Source organism: Prionailurus viverrinus, chromosome C2, assembly GCF_022837055.1.
Source record: "Prionailurus viverrinus isolate Anna chromosome C2, UM_Priviv_1.0, whole genome shotgun sequence".
In the NCBI taxonomy this organism is placed as follows: domain Eukaryota; kingdom Metazoa; phylum Chordata; class Mammalia; order Carnivora; family Felidae; genus Prionailurus; species Prionailurus viverrinus.
This window is the reverse complement of record NC_062569.1, coordinates 24,314,401-24,334,583: the sequence shown is the minus strand read 5'-3', so window position 1 is coordinate 24,334,583 and position 20,183 is coordinate 24,314,401. Positions and strand designations below refer to the sequence as shown.

At 38.0% G+C, this 20,183-nt stretch overlaps 1 protein-coding gene across 6 annotated transcripts in view; it reads right to left on the bottom strand.

Moving 5' to 3' along the window:
- The window catches only part of TBC1D5 (TBC1 domain family member 5), a 583,027-nt gene that overhangs the window by 235,964 nt on the left and 326,880 nt on the right, over window positions 1-20,183 (bottom strand). For 4 of the 6 annotated variants that reach the window (XM_047875577.1, XM_047875576.1, XM_047875580.1 and 1 more), the window contains 5 exons: window positions 14,540-14,648; window positions 12,966-13,055; window positions 12,791-12,865; window positions 11,337-11,404; window positions 40-75 (listed from right to left, as the gene is read on the bottom strand). In XM_047875577.1, the coding sequence (XP_047731533.1) occupies window positions 40-75; window positions 11,337-11,404; window positions 12,791-12,865; window positions 12,966-13,055; window positions 14,540-14,648 (378 nt within the window). The remainder of the gene's footprint in view (window positions 1-39; window positions 76-11,336; window positions 11,405-12,790; window positions 12,866-12,965; window positions 13,056-14,539; window positions 14,649-20,183) is intronic. The other 2 variants (XM_047875579.1, XM_047875581.1) reach the window with 1 other exon arrangement.

Genomic DNA, 20,183 nt, shown 5'->3' with positions numbered 1-20,183 from the left:
AATCTCCACCTCTTTCTGAGGAAGATTTATATAACTCACCTATGTTTCCATCTCCTGTTCGCTCCACAGAGTGCTCTGCATATAAAAGGTATTCACTTAATGTTTCTTGAATTGAGAAAGTGTTAAGTCTAGGCAAACAACATTAACATAAAATATTACAGAGGTATGGAAAGACTAGGAGTCCTAGGTATTATTTCCATTTTGGCCATTAACAAATTATACTTTCCTAAGTCCTAGTTTTTCTTAGTTTCAACTTTCCAGATTTGCAAAATAAAAAGATTTAATTAGGGGACTACTGATAACACAAATGCCTATTATGAGAGCCAGATACAAAGCATAAGAATGAAGCACTGAAGAAACATACAAAATATAAGACACAAAGCATAAGAACTAAGCACTCAAGAAAATCTAGTACAGATAATAGACATCTGACAGATATTTTTAAAGAAAGATAATTACAATGAAATGTACATGACTGGTAAAAGAACAAAACAGGCATTATTTTCTTTATCAGGGCCTTCAACTTCTAGGACAGCAGCAGTAATTTCCCAAGGACACAGTAATTTCCCAAGTAGTATTTGTTGAATGAGTTACTGAACCCACAAACCTATAAACAAGCCAATGAAAGATAAAAAATGAAATCTATGGACTCAGGGACTAGAGGTGGGAAGGTGAAGCCTAAGAAAGGCCGGGCCAGAGTTGTGTCATTGTTTCTGCAATTAATAAAGACAAGAGCAACGTACAGTTTCCACAGGCCATAAACTGAAGGTGAACACTGATTTTAAAAAGGAAAGGGGGGGGGGTGTAGAAATCTGTTGTGATGACAACAGGCAGAATCCAGCCCAAGAGGATAGCAGAAAATCTCTGAGAGTCTTAGATGGAAGGTAGGGATCTGAAATCACCACACAAGTGAGATGATGAAGCAGAAGGGTTAGAGGACAGGAAATATGAAAGAACGCATAGTGGGGAAAAGGCGGGTAGGGCTGGAGTTTCAGGAGATGGTAGGTGTCACCATCTAATTAGACATTTTCATCACAGTTTCTGTCTAGTTCTCCAGTGCTCTGAGTTACATAGCAAGCCCTCTACCTCACTGCCTCCCTGCCTCAAAAAAAAAACAAAAATAAAGAACTTTCTACTTATACCATAAAGGTGAAAAATTAGGAAAAAAATATACAGGTGGATAGATGTGTGCACTTTACATGTAAGAGTCTGTCACAACTGAAAATACAGACTTGATTTTGCAGCTTTTCAATAATTAAAACATTTTAAAGCAATTCAAAGCATCTACCCCTAAAGTACCAGTGGAGCTTCAATTCTGAACCTGCATTTAAGTTCTGAAAAGATTACGTTACACTACTAAACAGGTTGTGCCTAGTAGGAATATTTTAGGATGAATTTTTTCTTGACCACCCACCAGACTTGACTTCTGAACCCTCTGACGATTAGTATGTGAACCCACAACCACAGACAGTGCTGAAAAAACTGGCTCAATGTAAAACAAGGAGGATCTCAAAAGCAAAACCGCTTGTGGTCGAGAGCCCGTGGTGCTAGATCTGTAACCGCTGCTGCATGTAGCACTGCTCCCGAAGTCCAAAGGTCAGGGGCATCAGGAAGCTGACCAAAGCACGATGATGGTGCGACCCGCAGCAAATACATCTAACGTTTTCACTCAAGTACTAAAGAATTGTTTTCAAATTAAAAAAAAAAATCCCATAAATTAGAATAAACGTGTGGTAAGAATCTGCACGCCTAAATGAAACAGAAATGGGAAAGATACATGTTAAAAACAGGAGCGGTAAAGGAAAACACAGACTTCTAAATATGTATATGCAACTATAATAACAATAAAATATTTTGTTTTTACCTTAAATGTTGTCAAATGAGGCAGGACTACAGGCCATTTGACAAGGAGAATGGTTTCTCGTATTCCTGAAAATCTGTTTTTCCCCTCTTTAATATTTAAGAAACACACACACAGGTTGCCGACAACTCTTAGAGAGCGGCTTGTGTTGTAGTTTCCACTTCCCCGGCTGTGAACAAGTGCATATGTGAGGGCTGGTCGTGCATGCACAAGCATGTACTTTGCCTGCATTAAATAAAATCACAACACAACACCAACTACATCCACTCATTCATGTGTGCCTGCAGTCCACCTCGAGGAGACTGAAAATATAAATACAAGCTGCTATTTTGGTGTGATCACACGAATATGGCAGCTTGTGTGTTTTTTTTTTTTTTCTCTTTAACATTTTAACACTGGGCAGATTGTCTGCATTAACACAAACCAAAATCAATTCTGCTCTGAAACTGCTTGTAAGATCTTCATTCCCCTAAGGAATTTTTTTTTTTATTTAAGTAAAAAATGGGCTTAGAGGAAACTGTATAAAAGAGACCAGCATTTAGGAATCTTAACTTTGTAACGTGCAGTGATCAATGTCAGACCAGAGGACTGGCAGTTATTTTTCTCAAAATGGGAACTTTGGAGAAGATGGTCTTTAAGAAAAAATTTAAAAACCAACAAATTCACTTTGTAAAATCACTTCTGTGTGTCGTTAATACAGGAACAATTTTCAAGCAGTCTAATTTCAAGCTGCCCACTACAATGTAAGGTGATAAGTAAATTCAACCAAAAATTCAGATGAGACTTGTGTATGGTAAAAATTCACGGAGGTACTCTTAACGGCAGAGGAAGGAAATAAAAGTATTTAACATAGACCATGTCTAAAAATTCACCATGAATAAAAAATAAAATGCAGACATTCCTATCATACACAAATATGTAACAATGAATTAGCTATGCAACACTGTCCAGTAAAACTTTTTATGACAGAAATGTTCTACATCTGTGTTGTCACATCCAACAGCCATCAGTACTTGAAATATGACTATTGTGTATGAAGATTTAAGTTTTAATTTCACTTAATTTAAATTTATATAGCTGCATGTGCCTGGTGGCTACCAAAGTGGACACCACATGTCTACAGTTTTAAAAAGGGAATTTTAGCAATTATGGATGAATCCGCAAAATATTAAATTACAACATAAAAAATACTGAGAGGATAAAGTCTACTTATATACATTTGCGTCTAAAGCTTGATCCATACATAAACTATAACCAAAAGGAAGCACTAAAATGTGAAAGTCGAATTCTTTTTTAAATTAGAAAAAAATTTTTTTCTAAATTTTTCTTTAATGTTTATTTTTGAGAGTGAGAGACAGACACAAGTCGGGGAGGGGAAGAGAGAGAGAGGGAGATACAGAATCTGAAACAGGCTCCAGGCTAGGAGCTGTCAGTACAGAGCCCAATGCAGGGCTCAAACTCAGGAATGGAGAGACCTGACCTGAGCCAAAGTCAGATGCTTAACTGACTGAGCCACCCAGGCGTCCCAAGAAAGTTGAATTCTTGAAGATCTAACCATATTGTGGAGAATGTAATGAAGTGCTGAGTCTAACTGCCTGAGGTGCTATTGCAGTAACCCTACAGTAACCGGAAACATAAAAGACCAAAACTTGAAGATGCTCACTACTATATCCAACAGGCCATCAGATAAACTTTAAATACACTCAAAATTATAGCAGTGATAGTTAAAGAATTTTAATCTTTTAATTCAAGAGACAGGAAGAAAGCAGCCAAAGAAGAAATGATACTATTTGGCAATAGCTTTATAAATATGTTAATTTGCAAACGATATTATATACACTACAAATACACTTTCAGAATAGACCTTGATAGACCAAATAACAGACTTCTTTGGCATCTAATGCAGAAGGGATATTTTATTCTGAATTCAATATTTTCCATCATTTTAAATAATACTGTATTTCATTCAATGTTACAGCCTTTGAAGCATGGCAAAATTGGTTCAGAATGGACGATTCAAGCTCTGAATTAGAAACGCTGTAAATTGGAAGCTTCTTGATTTACCTTTTGATTATCAGTTTTTTCAGTAATAAAAATGAGAACAGTAACAACCTCATTAGGTTGAGATAAGGAACAATTAATTGAAATGAATACAAAACGCTTTGAGGCAAAAAAGGGTTAGTAGAATAAAGGAATATTAAAACTAGTTGAAGAGGAGATAATATTTTAATACAGTGACATATTCAGATCAAACAAATTCAATAATGATGGCAACAACACAGCTTACGAGATGAAATTATCTTGTTTAAACTTGGACTAGAAGGCTAATAACAATATTTTTTTTAAAGCACACTTATGTCTCTGAAGACTAAGAATGTTAAAGATTGTTACTACTAAAATTGAGCAATACTGATCGTCAGTGATAAGATTCACAATCAATGAGCCTTTAGTAAGCATCAACTTGACTCTGCAGGTGGCACAAAAGCAAGATTAGGTCCATGCCCTCTAAGGGGCTACCGGTAGGTTTGAAAGAGGAGACCTGGGCTAACCCCAGAGCTCTCATACATACTGTTTCGATTACAGCACCAGTTATATTGCACTGTAACTTTTGTGTGGCTGCTTTCTCTATTAGACTTTGAGATTCTTAAGGGTCCATGCCATATTTATCCTGGCATCTCCAGTGCCTGGCACCCTGAGGAGGTTAATATAAAAGTATTGAATACACTGGCAGATTGAATACACTGGCAGGTCTAAGTAAATATAGGACTCAACAAAATTAAGTAATGTCATCAAAATGTTATTAAGAAGTTCTACTACAACACAGAATAGACACAAATTATTTCCAATTGTAAAGACTGGAAAATACTTCATGAACAGGGTGATGATGAACCCAGGCCTTTAAAAATGAAGTTTCAGGAATCCAAAAGGGAGCAATGAGAAGGAGTGGCATTCCAGCAGAGGAGAGCCAAGTAATGCAAAGCATGGAAAATGGAAAGCACAAAACCCACTCAGGAAATAATGCAATAATGCTAGAGCACTGGTCTAAAACAGAACTGTAGAAGGACTTCAGGTTTCTGGTTCTGCATCTAAGGAACCTGAACATCACTACTCCATCCTAAGAACAAGTAAAGAGCCGAGCAGACTGAAAAACCAACAACTCTTCTTGGATCTGTAAGAGAGGGGAGGACACAGGGCAAACAGACAGGCAAATATGGGCAGTCACAAGTTAATCAGAGCACAACTCATAAGCAAAACCCTTGGCAGGAACCAGTGCAGGATAGGAAAACCTGAACTATACTTAACCAACTGCTGGGGTGGACAACTCTGAGTTAAATACTCCAAGGGACCTGACAATAGGAAGCCCCCCACCCACCCAAACACCTCCAAGAGCTTGACCAGGCATCCACAGTAAACAAAAAGATCCCCTCGGCTTCCCACAGGAAGAGGGGGATAGGGAGAAGGAGCCATGCTGAACATAGCACTCTGTTCTAAACAAAATCTGCCTTCAGGGAAAACCAGTTACCCAGAGCCTAATCTGCTGGGGTATTATTAGACCCTAACTGACCTAGGGGAAGGGAAATACCCAACTCCAGTCCACTTTAACTATCCTGTCTCATCTAAGGAGGTGGAGAATTAGAAACAGATGCAGAACAACAAAAGAAGAAATATTTGAAGCAATAATGACAGAGGAATTCCCCAAATGAATGTCAGACACAAAACCACAGATCCAGGAAGGTCAGAGGACACTAGGCAGGGTAAATGCCAAAGAGCTGTGCCTAGGCATATCATCTTCCAACTACAGAAAATCAAAAAATATAAAGGAAGAACATAAGAAGGAATAAGTAAAAAAACTTTTAGTTTTCTTATTCTCAATTGATACAACAGATACCAGTTGTTTAACATAATAATACCAACAATGTATCCAACCATGTATGCTTATATGTGTGTATATATACAAACATAGGTATGAATATGCTTATATATAAATGAAATGAATAACAGCAGTGTTACAAAGGATAGGAGGAAGGAATTAAGATTACTCTGTTATTATAAAGTACTCACACTGTTGGTGAAGTGGTATAGTGTTATTTGAAAGTGGATTTGGATTACCTCAAATGCAAATTGTAAATTTTAAGGCAACCACTAAAAAAAGTAAAAGAAGTACAACTGGTATGCTAAGAAAGGAAAGAAAATGAAATAATATAAAATGCTCAATTAAAACTTCAAAAGGTAGGGGCGCCTGGGTGGCGCAGTCGGTTAAGCATCCGACTTCAGCCAGGTCACGATCTCGTGGTCTGTGAGTTCGAGCCCCGCGTCGGGCACTGGGCTGATGGCTCGGAGCCTGGAGCCTGTTTCCGATTCTGTGTCTCCCTCTCTCTCTGCCCCTCCCCCGTTCATGCTCTGTCTCTCTCTGTCCCAAAAATAAATAAACGTTGAAAAAAAATTTTTTTAAAAAAACTTCAAAAGGTAGAAAAAGGGTGGAAGACAATAACAGGACAAGAACAAGGTAACAAAGAACAAGGTACAAAGAACAAAGAACAAAGACAAAGAACAAGGTAACAAATAGAAAAGAATAACAAATATGATAGATAATAATCCAAGTGTATCAATAATCACTTTAGAGGTCAATGGTCTAAATGCGCCAACTAAAAGAGATCGTCAGAGTTGATCAAAAACAGGACGCAACTATATATGCTGCCCAGACGGAACCCACTTTTAAGTATAAACACACATTCAGGGGTGCCTAGGTGGCTCAGTCGGTTAAGCAACTCTTGAATTCGGCTCAAGTCATGATCTCACGGTTCATGGAATAGAGCCCCACATCAGGGCCCTGGGCTGACAGTGCACAGCCTGCTTGGGATGCTCGCTCTCTCTCTCTCTCTCTCTCTCTCTCTCTCTGCCCCTCCCCTATGTGTGCACATGCACGCTCTTGCTCTCTCTCAAAATAAATAAACTTTAAATATAAAGACACATTTAGATTGAAAGTAAATAAATGAAGAAAAATATATCATGCCAACACTAATTAGAAGATTTTTTTTAAAGGGGCATTAGCTAACAATAAAGGGGTCAGTTCTCCAAGAAGACATATCAATCCTTAACATGTATGCACTAAACAAGAGAGCATCAAACTGTGTGAAGCAAAAACTAATAAAACTGCAATGAGAAATTTAAAAATCCACTATCATGGTTAGCAAGTTCAACACGCTCCGTCAGAAATGGACAGATCTGGCAGGCAGAAAGTCAGAAGGATATAGGTGAGCTCAACATCATAAGTCTACTGAATATACTAATATCTATGTACTTCTTCCACCACCAACAGCAGAATACACAATCTTCTCAAATTCACAGGGAACATTCACCAAGAGAGACCACATTCTGGACCACAAAACACACCTTAAGCAATTTGGCAGAGAGAAAATCATGCAAAGTCTGCTCTCAGACCACAATAGAGTTAAACTAGACATCAGTAACAGAGAGAGAGCTGGAAAACTCTAAAAGAGAACCGTCTGTGTGTTAGGGGGTCTGGGTAAGTCTGTTCTTGCGCAGACCACAAAGAGTCATAGAAGGCTTTAGATTAGGCAAGTAGCATGACTCAAAGTGTGCTTTGAGAAAGTAAGGCTGGAACACATGGATTCCACTAGAGGAGAAAGAGAATGAATCTGAAGAGAAAACTAAACAAGTGAGAGACTCTAGGAAAGAGGTAAAAAAGGACTTAACACAGGGCAGTAAAAATGGAAAGGAATTGATTGAACGTGAGAAATCTACATATAATGACATCCTAACCCATATTTACAAATATAAAGTGCATATCCTCAATCTATCTACTCCTAACCATCTTTATTATTACACCTTTAGTCTAAGTCACTAACACTACTTAACTTGGAATACCACAAGACTCCTAGCTATTTTCCCAGCTTCCTTGTGGATCTCTATTCACCCCACTGCACAGCAGCCACAATGATCTTTTTAGATATCACACCTCTGCTCAATATCCTCCAATGGCTTCTCATTGCAACTGCAATAAAATCCAAACTCCTTACTGTGGCCTGCAGGACTGCTTGACCGGCATCTGCTTTCTCGCAGATTTCCCCTCTTACATCGCTTGCTTCCAGCCGTACCTGCCCCCCTTCAGTTTCTCAAAATATTTTCACGAAGGGACTTTGCACTAACTGTTCCCTCTGCCTGGAATATTCTTTCCCTAGATCTTCACAGGGCTGGCTTTTAAAAATTTTTCACATCTCAGCTCAAATGTCATCTTCTCAGAGATGCCTTTTGTAATCACTGTTCCTAAAACAGCCATCCCTCTAACTATCCTATCACCCTGCTTTATTTCTTCACAGCCATTACCACCCTCCACAATCATCTTCTTTATCTATACATGCTGATTGTCTCACCCCACCCCCATCCCTCCAACACTAAAATGTATATCCCATGAAAGCAGGACCTTGTCTGTCTTATCCGCCACTCTGTTCCCACAATGCAAAGGGTAAGCCTGGAACATAGCAGACATTCAGTAAACATACATTCCAAGAAACAGAATTCTTATCGCAGATGCTAGTGAATGAGTAACACTACATAACATTCACTGAGCTGTATTTCTTCCTTTCTTCCCCTATGGCATAATGAGGTGCTTTACAGACTGGATTGAAAACCTTGGATTTTAGATCATGTGGTGCCTTATAAAAAGAGTGTATTACCTAAAGTAGTATAATTATTCAAGCTATTTGGCTTTTATCATTAGGCAATTTGGTGGCTTAAAGTGAGATTGACAGTCTTACCTTACAAGCTAAGTCATTTGCCATAGAATTTATACAGAGATGGCAAGGTGACTTACTTACTCTAAATGTGGAGGAGAACCATGGGAGAGGCTTCTGGGGAAGAAGATGTGCAACCCCCTCCATTCTATGCTGTGAACTATAAGGTCTCCTGACTGCCGTCCCTGAATCTCAGGATTGCAAACTGAATTAAAATGTACCAGTGGAGACCAATTATAAGAAAAAAAGTCAGCCATATATGTGTTATACACACACACACGCCCAGTTTTATATGAAAAATACACTGAAGATATAAAACCAAATAGTTCTTGGGGCGCCTGGGTAGCTCAGTCGGTTAAGCATCGACTTCGGCTGAGGTCATGATCTCACGGTTCATGAGTTCGAGCCCCACGTCGGGCCCTGTGCTGTCAGCTTGAAGCCTGGAGCCTGCTTCAGATTCTGTGTCTCCCTCTCTCTCTCTGCCCTTCCCCCGCTCACACACCCTCTCTCTCTCTCTCAAAAATAAATAAAAAAAACATTAATTAAAAAAAATAGTTCCAAGAACACAGTTTTCAAGAAGTAACACTTTCTCACACAGCAAAGCAGAAATGTTTGCGCTAAGTAACCAAAATGATCAACAGGCTCTCAGTGCCACTTCCTATGTGGTTTGGCTGTCTGAGCTTTATTTTCCCCTGCTCTTTGTTTGTTTTGTCTTTTAGCCAATGTGGCCGACAGGGCCTCTGAGTGTGTGCTTCTGCTCAGTGCCATGGTGCCTCTTTTCATTTGGTAACAGTAGAAAGATTGGTCATAATCCTTCTTATTAGCCACTTTAAGCTGAAGATGTCAAAGTTTCTAAGATAACTGCCTACCAATGTTTTAAAAAAGGGATACCTTTACTGTTTGGTCAGCAATATACACCATGCATTTTGTTTTTAAGAGGTCTGCTTTATTGCCACTGATTATACAGTTACTTAAACTATTGGTGAGGAAATTCATTCTTTTGTTTTTTCTAACAAATATTTGAGTGTCTTCTGAGCACCAGTATAATGGCTTTCTACTTTCTGAAACTACATACTAGAGGTCAAGCATTGCCACCCAGCTCCTCTGAGAGTAGTTTCCCTATTATCGGTTACTCCTTGGTTAACCAGATAACTCAGCTCATCAAAATGATCCCATACCTCTCACTCCCCAACCTACCACCATTGCCAGTTACATACAGTTCTATCATACTCTGAACGTTTGTTCATTCATTCTTTCTTCCTTCCTTTCTTGCTTCCTGCCTGTCTTCTTTCCTTTCTTCCTTTCTTCTTTCCTTCCTTCCTAACTTCCTTTCTTTCTTTCAAGTAAGCTCTAGGCCCAACGTGGGGCTTGAACCCACAACCCTAAGATCAAGAGTTGCATGCTCTACTGACTGAGCCAGCCAGGCACCCCTCCACTGATTTTCATTTTATTTTATTTTATTTTTTTAAATTTTTTTTAACGTTTATTTATTTTTGAGACAGAGAGAGACAGAGCATGAACGGGGGAGGGTCAGAGAGAGGGGGACACAGAATCTGAAACAGGCTCCAGGCTCTGAGCTGTCAGCACAGAGCCCGACGCGGGGCTCGAACCCATGGACCGCGAGATCGTGACCTGAGCCGAAGTCGGCCGCTTAACCGACTGAGCCACCCAGGCGCCCCTGATTTTCATTTTAAAATAGAAAATTTGATTTGTCCAATATGTAGTATAATCTTAATAGCAGTCTATGTCATCTGATTATTCTGTGTTTGGGACCTAGAAAGAGATGAATGTCAGAGAACCAGAGGCCTTGACCTTGTTGTGTAATAGGTCTAGCAGGAACTGAACTAGCAGTGGGGTAGATGTGCAAAGCTGCAGAACGACCGGCAAGAAGGCACTAGGGATATCCATGACTCTGCAAATACGTGGCGTGTCCTAGATCCCACTGGTTAGATGAAATTTACTAACATTTATGTAATTGTTTACAGTTTAAAGTGTAAACGTATCAAAATACTACGTTTATTAATCTACAACAGTCCTTTGAGGCGGTTAACTATTATTCCCATTTTACAGAAAAGGACACTGAGGAGGAAAGACGTTAGTTGAAAGTAACCTGCCTAAGATTATACCGTGTGTTGCTAGAACTTATCTTAGGACCTTTCTACACAAATTCCATGTACTTCCCACTACATGATCCAGCAAAATGAAGCCTAATATATAAAAGTTACAGATATTAACTATGTGCTAAGTAAACAACTCTTGCACGCGGGAAATACTAAGTAGACTGGGAGAAGAGTTTGTTTGCAAACCTGAATGATTTTGAGAGAGAAATAAGGAGGGCAAAAATAATAGTTGTCATTTAAAAAGTAATTTGGTTAGAAAGGGATTCAAAGGTGTAAAGCAAGAGACAAATTTGTCTAAGAATACTAGTACTATGACAACATAATATAACCTTAATCAGAGCACATGACTTCAAAATTGTTGAAAATTGAAAAGTGGATTAAATGTTATTTTAAGATTATCAATATTTTAATTTATTTTTAAAAAGAGGAAACTGTATTTTAAGGATAGAAAATAATCGTTACTACCAAAAATGGCCAAAAAAACTTTGTTTTTAACACAAGGAAAATACTGCATTTAATTAGAGCTTCTCTATGGATTTTGTATTTTGCCCAAGTTACAAAGAGATAACATCAATTTGTATCACTGAAAGTTCTACATACGTTCTTTTGACATCTTGTTCAATCATCGATCGAAGTTCTTTATCTTGAAAGAATTTGTTCCAAAGACTCTGAAATAAGGAAAACAACCTATTTAAAATAATCCCACACCTTTGCTTGACTTTTATGATATCATTTAATAATTTAAATGATCAAATTTATCCTTCTCTGAGTTATCATTTCACATTGCAAAGGAAACCTGAAATTGGAATAAAAATATTAAAAACTAATCTCAGAAACACATTCTTATACTAACATCAATTTTTCCAGTGATACATATATATAGTATAGTATGTATATTTAAAATTTTTGTATCATCTATATAACATGAATGATAGCTTTACTGCCATACATCCACTACTTCCCTTACAAAAACAAAGAGGTCTGCTTGGGTTACAGCAGGGCCATGGACCAACTGGTCTCAACTTGAACCTCACTTGAACTCCCAATGCACTAAGAAAGACACAGGAGTTTTTCTACAAAGCTTGGTTTCATGACCAGATAGATGTTTAGATCTATCTAAACATCTACTAAAATGTGAATTTAAGTAAAGTTTTAAAACTTACTTAATATTTTATGTAGCTCTCCTATAGACTATGTTGTAACAACTATATGTATCAGGAAAAAAAAGAAACACTAATATTAGGATATTAGCTGGAAAATATTTTCTGTTAGCAGGGAAACAGGAATTAAGAGCAGTGACCGAAGAAGATACACAATACCTCTAAGGCAGTAATTATTCTTAGTCTTCACTGGAATATGAGTGGAGACAGGCTGATCTTTTTCATTATCTTTAAAAACTTCTTTTTTTTTTTTTTAATTTTTAATGTTTATTTATTTTTGAGAGAGACAGAGCATGAGCCGGGGAGGGGCAGAGAGAGAAAGAGACACAGAATCTGAAGCAGGCTCCAGGCTCTGAGCTGTCAGCACACAGCCCAACGTGGGGCTCAAACTCATGGGCAGCGAGATCGTAATCCGAGCCGAAGTCGGATACTTAGCTGACTAAGCCACCCAGGCACCCCTCTTTAAAAACTTCTGAATAGTTACTTTTCTTCTTGGATTAGTCCACCAAGTGAGCCCTATCTATCACCAAGTGAGTCCACCAAGTTATCATAAAGAGAGGCTTTCCTAGCCTCCCCACTGCCCACTACAAGCTTGATAAAACAGTTCTATCCCCCTCTTTATGCTCTTTGGTTTTACTCTGAGTTCTTATGGTCCCCTGAGACTTCTCCTCCATAGTGCCATTCCACAGTAATACATCATAAACTTCCTATAACAGAGGATGAATACAGTATGGAATAATTTCCATCAGGTTTTAGGTCATATAGTATACAGAGTAAAAAACAAAAAATTAGTTGGCACGAAATAACATTGCTTTCATGGTGATTGATAACCAGTTTCATAAGCATATTCTTATGGGCAAAAGAAGTTGAGATATGAATAAAGATGAACTTTACCCCTTCGTCCTGTGAAAGAGGATTATTGATCATCAAATCTTGCTGGCCAACAACCTTTCTCGGGTTTGTGATGTGCTGGCAAAGAAAAAAAGAAAACACAAAGATCAGAGTTGGACTGATCTGGACTTGAAAGCATACATAAGAAAACAATTATATTAATTAAAGTACAACTTACTATTTCTTTAACGTTGCTATACCATGCTCTTAATTCTTTAATTCTACTTATCCACTGACTTTTATCTTGAGGAAGAACACAAAGAAATAGCTGTCGAGAAAAAAAAAAAAAGGAAACTTTTGTAAAAATCGTAACAAGTAACATGTAAAACTATGCCAAACAGAGTCACCTGAAAACTGAAAGAGATATTCATATTCATTGTATTTCATATTCATATCATTCCAATTCCCAATAAAGTATATTTGGGAATGTTTAAGAAATATACATATTTAGATAATTTAAAAAGTGAACAAAGGCCAAAAAAACAAGATCACAAAAGCTACACCACAAAATTCAATCAACCTCCCCTCCAAATTTATATTAAAAATGAACAAGAAGAATTCATTGAGGTTCAAGTATAATTCCCATTTTAAATTCTTATGTTAATGGACTATTGACAGACACAAAGTCCCATCATTAATCTCAAGGCTTAAGATTTGTCTTAAAACAGGCAGGTAAAGGACAGAGAAGAAACACCTGAGGGCACAGCTTGAGAAATGAAGTGATTCCTTTTACAGCAGAAATGGAATCTGCAACTGGCAATCAGCATATGAAAATAACAAGCATTCTTAAAAAGACAAATTTGATTTAATTTAGTTTAATACAACATTAAAATAAATCTAGATTTGAGTTTATTTTTAGCAAACGAATGATACTGAAAGTTAAACAACAAGGAATGGGGGGTGGGGCACAAATATTTGTATACAAATATTCTAGCAGCAGGTCTCCTGCCTTTACTGCCTGCATCTAACAGAAGAAAAATGTATTTTAATTATTAAATCTAAATTATTAAATCTAAAACTGTCTAATACATCATGTGTTTCTTACTGTCTTTACTTGCACAGACTCTGTATGCTTAATTTATGCAGATAAAACCTAAAAAACTTTCAGTAGAAGTCACTTCAGAAATAAGTCTAAACCTGCATTAATTCATTTTGAGAGAACAAAAAGGGACAATATTTCCAAGTAATTAAAAAGAGAACTACAGATTATTACTAGTTTTGGTAATCAGTGGCCCTTTCTCTTAAAAGACTGACCTAATTTTCTTCTACTTCTCTTTCTTGCTGCCCTTTGCTTTGTGTTTCTAGGAAAGAAACGAAAGGAAAGAAAGAAAAAGAGGAAAAATCTTTTCCATCTGCTGCTTCTGAAGTGAAAAGGGAAGGTGCCTCAATGAAGGCAGGCACTGGATACAACAGGAACCTGAAAGTAAAACCGCCTCTACTCCTGCCCACCTTCAAGGATGTCTGCCAAAACCTCTGGGGAATGCAAAGGTGTTGCTTTGAATTCCACACCATCAAATGAGATGAAAGAATAGTTATTTCAAATGACTCCTTTACCGTACCAGTTATTCGAGACTAAGGTGGTTCAACCTTATTAGTAAATGTCCTATGAAAGATAAACATGGATGGCCAAAAAATAGAGAGTGAAGTCTCCGGGAAAATTCAGTGATCCCCTGCATGGGTAATCTCCCAGGGCATCAGGTAATGTGTTGATATACTGCAACCACAAACTGTAAATAAATATTTTCTTCTTACCTTCCAGCAAATGCTGCGGAACCTGCTGCTTCTCAGCTGCCCATTAATCCCCTTCTGCCTTATTGTTGCCAAGTAATTGTTGTTTACAAATAGTTCTTCCCATTCTTTCCTATATGCAAGAAACCAAAAGCATGGGGATCCCTTTGTTAAAATTCTCTGCTTGGAGAGGAGTGCTACAGGAAATTAATTTTAAATAAGTCTAAGAAATGCAACTTTTAAAACGTATATATTTAGTTGTGTACTGTTTCTGAATGCATGGCTGTCTTTTTGGACACAGTTCTTCTGTAGATTTAATGAATATGTAGATCGCTATAATTATGCCAGCTACTGAAATTCATAATGTCTATGGAGGCTATTCCATTTCGTCTAAAATGTTGGTAGTGCAGTTCAGTGAAACAAGAAAAAAATGAATATTAATATAAATATATGACGGCTTTAGCCACTGACAAAGATATACCTGCTCCAAAAATACACAACAGAAAGGGTAGTGTTGATTATATTGGCTTCTCACATGAAATATCTGTTTAAATGAACCCATTTCTCTTTAGTGTCAGGCTGGGGAGTTAAATATAATAGAAGACTACTTTCTTTAACTTTTAGTGCTATTTACTATTGAAATCTCTGCAACTTCTTTCTACATGATCAGTTTTAAAATTTTAACAGGTGCAGGCAAATTTGAAAAAAAACATCAAAAAATTAAAAAGCCTCACTGTAAAAACTGTTAAAGGCAAGCTTGAGTACCTTGCAGTACCTATGGCTGAGTAGATAAACAACTGAAATATGCCTCCCAGGCACGCAGACACCAGGGGCCTAACACCTGTGCCTCATTAATATACAAGTAAATCTGCTCTACTGGGAAACAATTGGAAATTAATTGTCCCAAACCATTTACTGAGTTTGAATAAAGAAAGTAGACCTAAATTCCTTGCATCTTGTACCAAGCTAAACATCAAGAACCATTCGTCAACAGTTGAGGCTACTGAGCACAGATTTATGAAATTTCTGAGTTCATAATGCCACAATATACTTACAATTTAAATTTTATTATCAAAGCTGAAACCCTGGCAAGCTCTTCAGTGCGACTTCCTCAAAAGAAAGCCTTTACAAGCCTCCATCAGCCTCCTATACGTGCAACTGTCACTGGCCAGACCCTACTCGTTTTGAGAAAGGACAGCCTTGACACCATGCTCTTTGGGCCAGTAATGCAACCTACTGCACACCTACAGTTAAAAAAAACAAACCTGACTGTGCAGTGTCTTCTGCAGAGTTTTCCAGAAGAGTGACCAAGGCAATGACACCTTCCTAACTGCCTCAAACAGGAGACTTTCCAGTTCAGCCCTGCAGCATTGCTTCCCGCCACCTGCCCCCACCCGCCTTCTGCCAGGAAGGGCTAGTGGCTAAGGACTCCAACCCCATACTGGAAGAAATGCATTCCTACCACCATTCCGTGAAAATGTCTTACTCTCAACACTCCATTCATAAGAGAAAGTCATGTTTCATTTTTATTTTAATGTGCATTTGTATCATTAGTGAAAGTGAAAATCTGTCATGCTTTTGAGTCACTTTATTTCTTTTTAAAAACTTCCTTTCTTGTCCTTTGCCTATTTTAAGCACCATAGGAGAGTGGTTAAGAGAATGGATTGCAGGGGCATCTGGGTAGCTCAGTGACTTCGGCTCAGGTTACGATCTCACAGTTTGTGGGTTCAAGCCCCGCATGGGGCCCTGCGCTGACAGCTCAGAGCCTGGGACCTGCTTTGGATTCTGTATCTCCCTCTCTCTCTCCGCCCCTCCCTGGCTCACACTCTCTCTCTCTCAAAAATAAATATATTAAAAAAAAAAAAGAGAATGGATTGCAGAACCACACTCATGGGATAAAAAGAAAGCCATGCATTCACAGAAACAGTACACAATTTACTAGCTACTCACTAGCTATGCAAGCATGGCCAAGTTACTTAACCTCCCTGTGCCTCTGTTTCCTCATCTGTAAAATGAAATAATAGCCTACCTCAAAGAATTATTATTAGGACTAAAATGCATGGCAAGCCCTCAGAAGCATGTCCAGCATATCACATTTTTTAAAATAAATATTAGTGTTCATAATAATTGTGACATTGTTTTTATTTTAGTGTGCCTCATTATAGGTCCAAGGGAGGAGTTATTCATGTTAAAAATACCACAGCTTTGTCTGCCACACATATTTTTAACCCAATTTCTTGATTTTCAACACAGTGAAACTTTCAATTTATGTACTAATTTAAACCTAACATTTTTTTCTCTTGATGCTCTTTCTACTGTTTTCATGCTTAATTCTTAGCCACTCCAAGTTCAAAGAAATGTTTACTGAAATCTTTATTTTTATCACACTAGTCCATTGGTAATACCTATAATTTTTTAAAATATATTGTCCATTTCCCAACAATGTCATCATATATTATCCACATCTCATATTCAAGTTTTGTTTTTATCCAGTTTTAGTAATACTCAAAGATGAGATAAGCAATGAGTACTTCTCAGAAAATGTATGTCTAAATAGCTTGTGGTCTGCAAGCAAAAAGCCCAGATTTTAAATGCATTCTGAACCCAAGAGGAATCAAAATATGTGCAAGACCATGCAGTTCCATGGCCTGAAATCACCAATACGTTCCAGATGAGAGGGAAGTGTGAGGCAACTTCCCCAGCCTCTCCCCAAATCAGCTCCTATTCACAGGTACCAAGACAGTGCGAAAGTAGACACAGCTGGGGGCTAGATTCATTGCCATCTTGTCAAGTTAAGCAGCCTTTTAAGGTCAAGTTACATACTACTTATGTAATGAAGGATAATTATTTGTTAGCTTAAATAAGACCCTAGGCCTTGATTACAGTGTGGGTAAAGAGAAAAGGAGACTGAGGCATGTGAAATGGAAACATTATCTTTGGAATTCACAATCATTTAAATTTATTCATGGTACTTATAGTTCCAATTAAGGCTTAACACCTCAAACTGATGACTAGCCCTAACAACAGAGGAACTTATAGAGGCCACAAGATAACTTATTGTCTTTCTCCTCTATGGAATAGTGTTTTATTAATAAACAGTGATACAGAGTAATAATAAACACAATAAACATTTAGTGCCTACTATGTGCTTAGCACTTACAGACATCAGAAAAAGCATTAAGTTATGTAAACCAGTAATAATATGGTTAAGGCGACGCACTCTGGTAGTACAGAGAGGGCAGAAATAGTTTTACAGGGGTGCCTGGGTGGCTCAGTCGGTTAAGTGTCCGGTTTCGGCTCAGGTCATGACCTCACGGTTCCGCCGTTCGAGCCCTGCGTCGGGCTCAGTGTTGACAGCTAGGAGCCTGAAGCCTGCTTCGGACTCTGTATCTCCCTCTCTCCCACTCACACTGTTTCTCTCTCTCTCTCAAAAATAAATAAACATTTAGGGGCGCCTGGGTGGCGCAGTCGGTTAAGCGTCCGACTTCAGCCAGGTCACGATCTCGCGGTCCGTGAGTTCGAGCCCCGCGTCGGGCTCTGGGCTGATGGCTCAGAGCCTGGAGCCTGTTTCCGATTCTGTGTCTCCCTCTCTCTCTGCCCCTCACCCGTTCATGCTCTGTCTCTCTCTGTCCCAAAAATAAATAAACGTTGAAAAAAAAAATTAAAAAAAAATAATAAATAAATAAACATTTAAAAAAATTTTTTTAAAGAAATAGTTTTACACCTAAAAATTAAAACTTCGTGTAGAAAATAATAGTAGCACTAGAGGTACTCAAATGCTACCCCAAGAGCTGGGCTGTTAGAGCTTGAACAGTCCAAGCTGAACCAAAATACAAGTTTTTTACAATCACAAATATAAATGGCGAACTACTCCTGAACTCAGAACAAGACGTGGAAGAATAAGTTATTTAGGAGTCAGTGAAGGAATTTTTCAGATTAATTAACAAAAACAAAAGAGAGGTAGTTCCTAAACTCTCTCTTATATCAAAAAAAAAAAAAAAGTATACAGTGTGCCTGTAACAGTCCAAATCTGACAATGATGCTATTAAAATGCTAAAAAAAAATCCTGATATGTTAAAATATATAATATTTTAAGTAAATCACTTTCAACCTTTACAACAACTCTCCTGCAGTGTATATTTTTAACCCCTCTTTATCAGTGAGGAAACTAAGGCTCAGAAAAATTGAATAAGAAGGAAAAAAAAAGAATTAGTAAAAGCATCTTCCTGGAATAACATGGAAACAACATTAAAAGGGAAACATACTGCAGACATCAAAGTATAAAAATGGTCTCTCACAAGAAGGCAAGACAAGAATATGACCTCAGATTTTCTTCCTTAGACTTCTAGTTTTTGAGAAGGGTACAGAGTCCAAGGGTACAGAGATAAGTTTTCACCAGCTGGACTGAGAAAATAAGTCAATAGCTCCTGTGAGTGGTTAAAAACAACCTGGGGTATTTAGGTGTGGAACCACTCACTTAAGGGAACAGATTCTAGAGACACCTGGGCCTTAAGGACTCCCTTGACAAAGCACTTGTGCCATCTAGTGGCAACCACTAAGCCTTGCAGGCACTGGGTCCCTAAAAACAACCAGCATCTAAGGTGGGAAAGGCAAATAGTGGTTTCCTTTCTGCAGCCAATGGTAATGGATTGGTAGTGACTACCATGGAAGCACTGTGTCAAGAAGGATTCTGAGGATACCAGGTGCTCCTCAGAGAAGAACACTGTGACTGATTAAAAATGCTGGCCTTGAGTGTTGAAGTTATTTCTAAGTAAATGACATCAACTTTTGCAGCAGCAATTGAAGGAGGTCTCTCCTCCAAGAATACCTATTTAGGTAGCTAAGACTCTTGGCAATGTGTTTTTGTTTTTGTTTTTTGATATGGAAATCAACTACAATATGCAGTGATAAGCTGCATGATCATAAAGAGATCTCTATTTCTAATTATATATATTTATGTAGTATTTTCCCAAGATATGCACATAAAATTGGTATAAAACTAGTTAGTACTTTCTATATTTAATTGTTTAAGTACTTTGGTAACCTAAATAATGCATAAATTCCTTGATTATGTGGCAATCCTGGACTAGAAAATTTCTAATTGGTCCACATGATGACATACTAGACAAACAATTTTATAATGTCTATTTTATATGATGATTTCTATCCCATTTTCGTGCATTACTTGGGCAGGGAGCAATGTCTCTATGGGGCTAACTGAAGAAACTCAAACAACTACGACGACTGAAAACAATTCAGAGACCACATCCCGTCGAGTACTGAGGATCTCCAATACTTGGTAAAGAGGAGACACTCTGGTTTTCACTGATAAAGAAACTGCTGAGGGGAAGGTACAAGGGACTATCACCACGGGGGAACTGCAACAGGTCACAGAGAAGGAAGACCTAAGAGGGAGGAATGGTAAGGAGGTGGTATGGTGAAGGAGCTCCGCAGAGATGATCCCATACTTTACAAGGTCAGCTAGTCCTCGATCATTTCATTTTTGGAGACCTGACTAGAGTAATAGCAGCACTAAAGGCCAGGCTAAAATAAAGGTGATCTTTAAGCAGAATGAGACCAGAGTTAGATGCGTAGAATATTTGACGGTGTGAAAGCACAAGGTAAGAAAACAGTTTTATGATCCTAAAGCACATGGCAAATTTGAAAC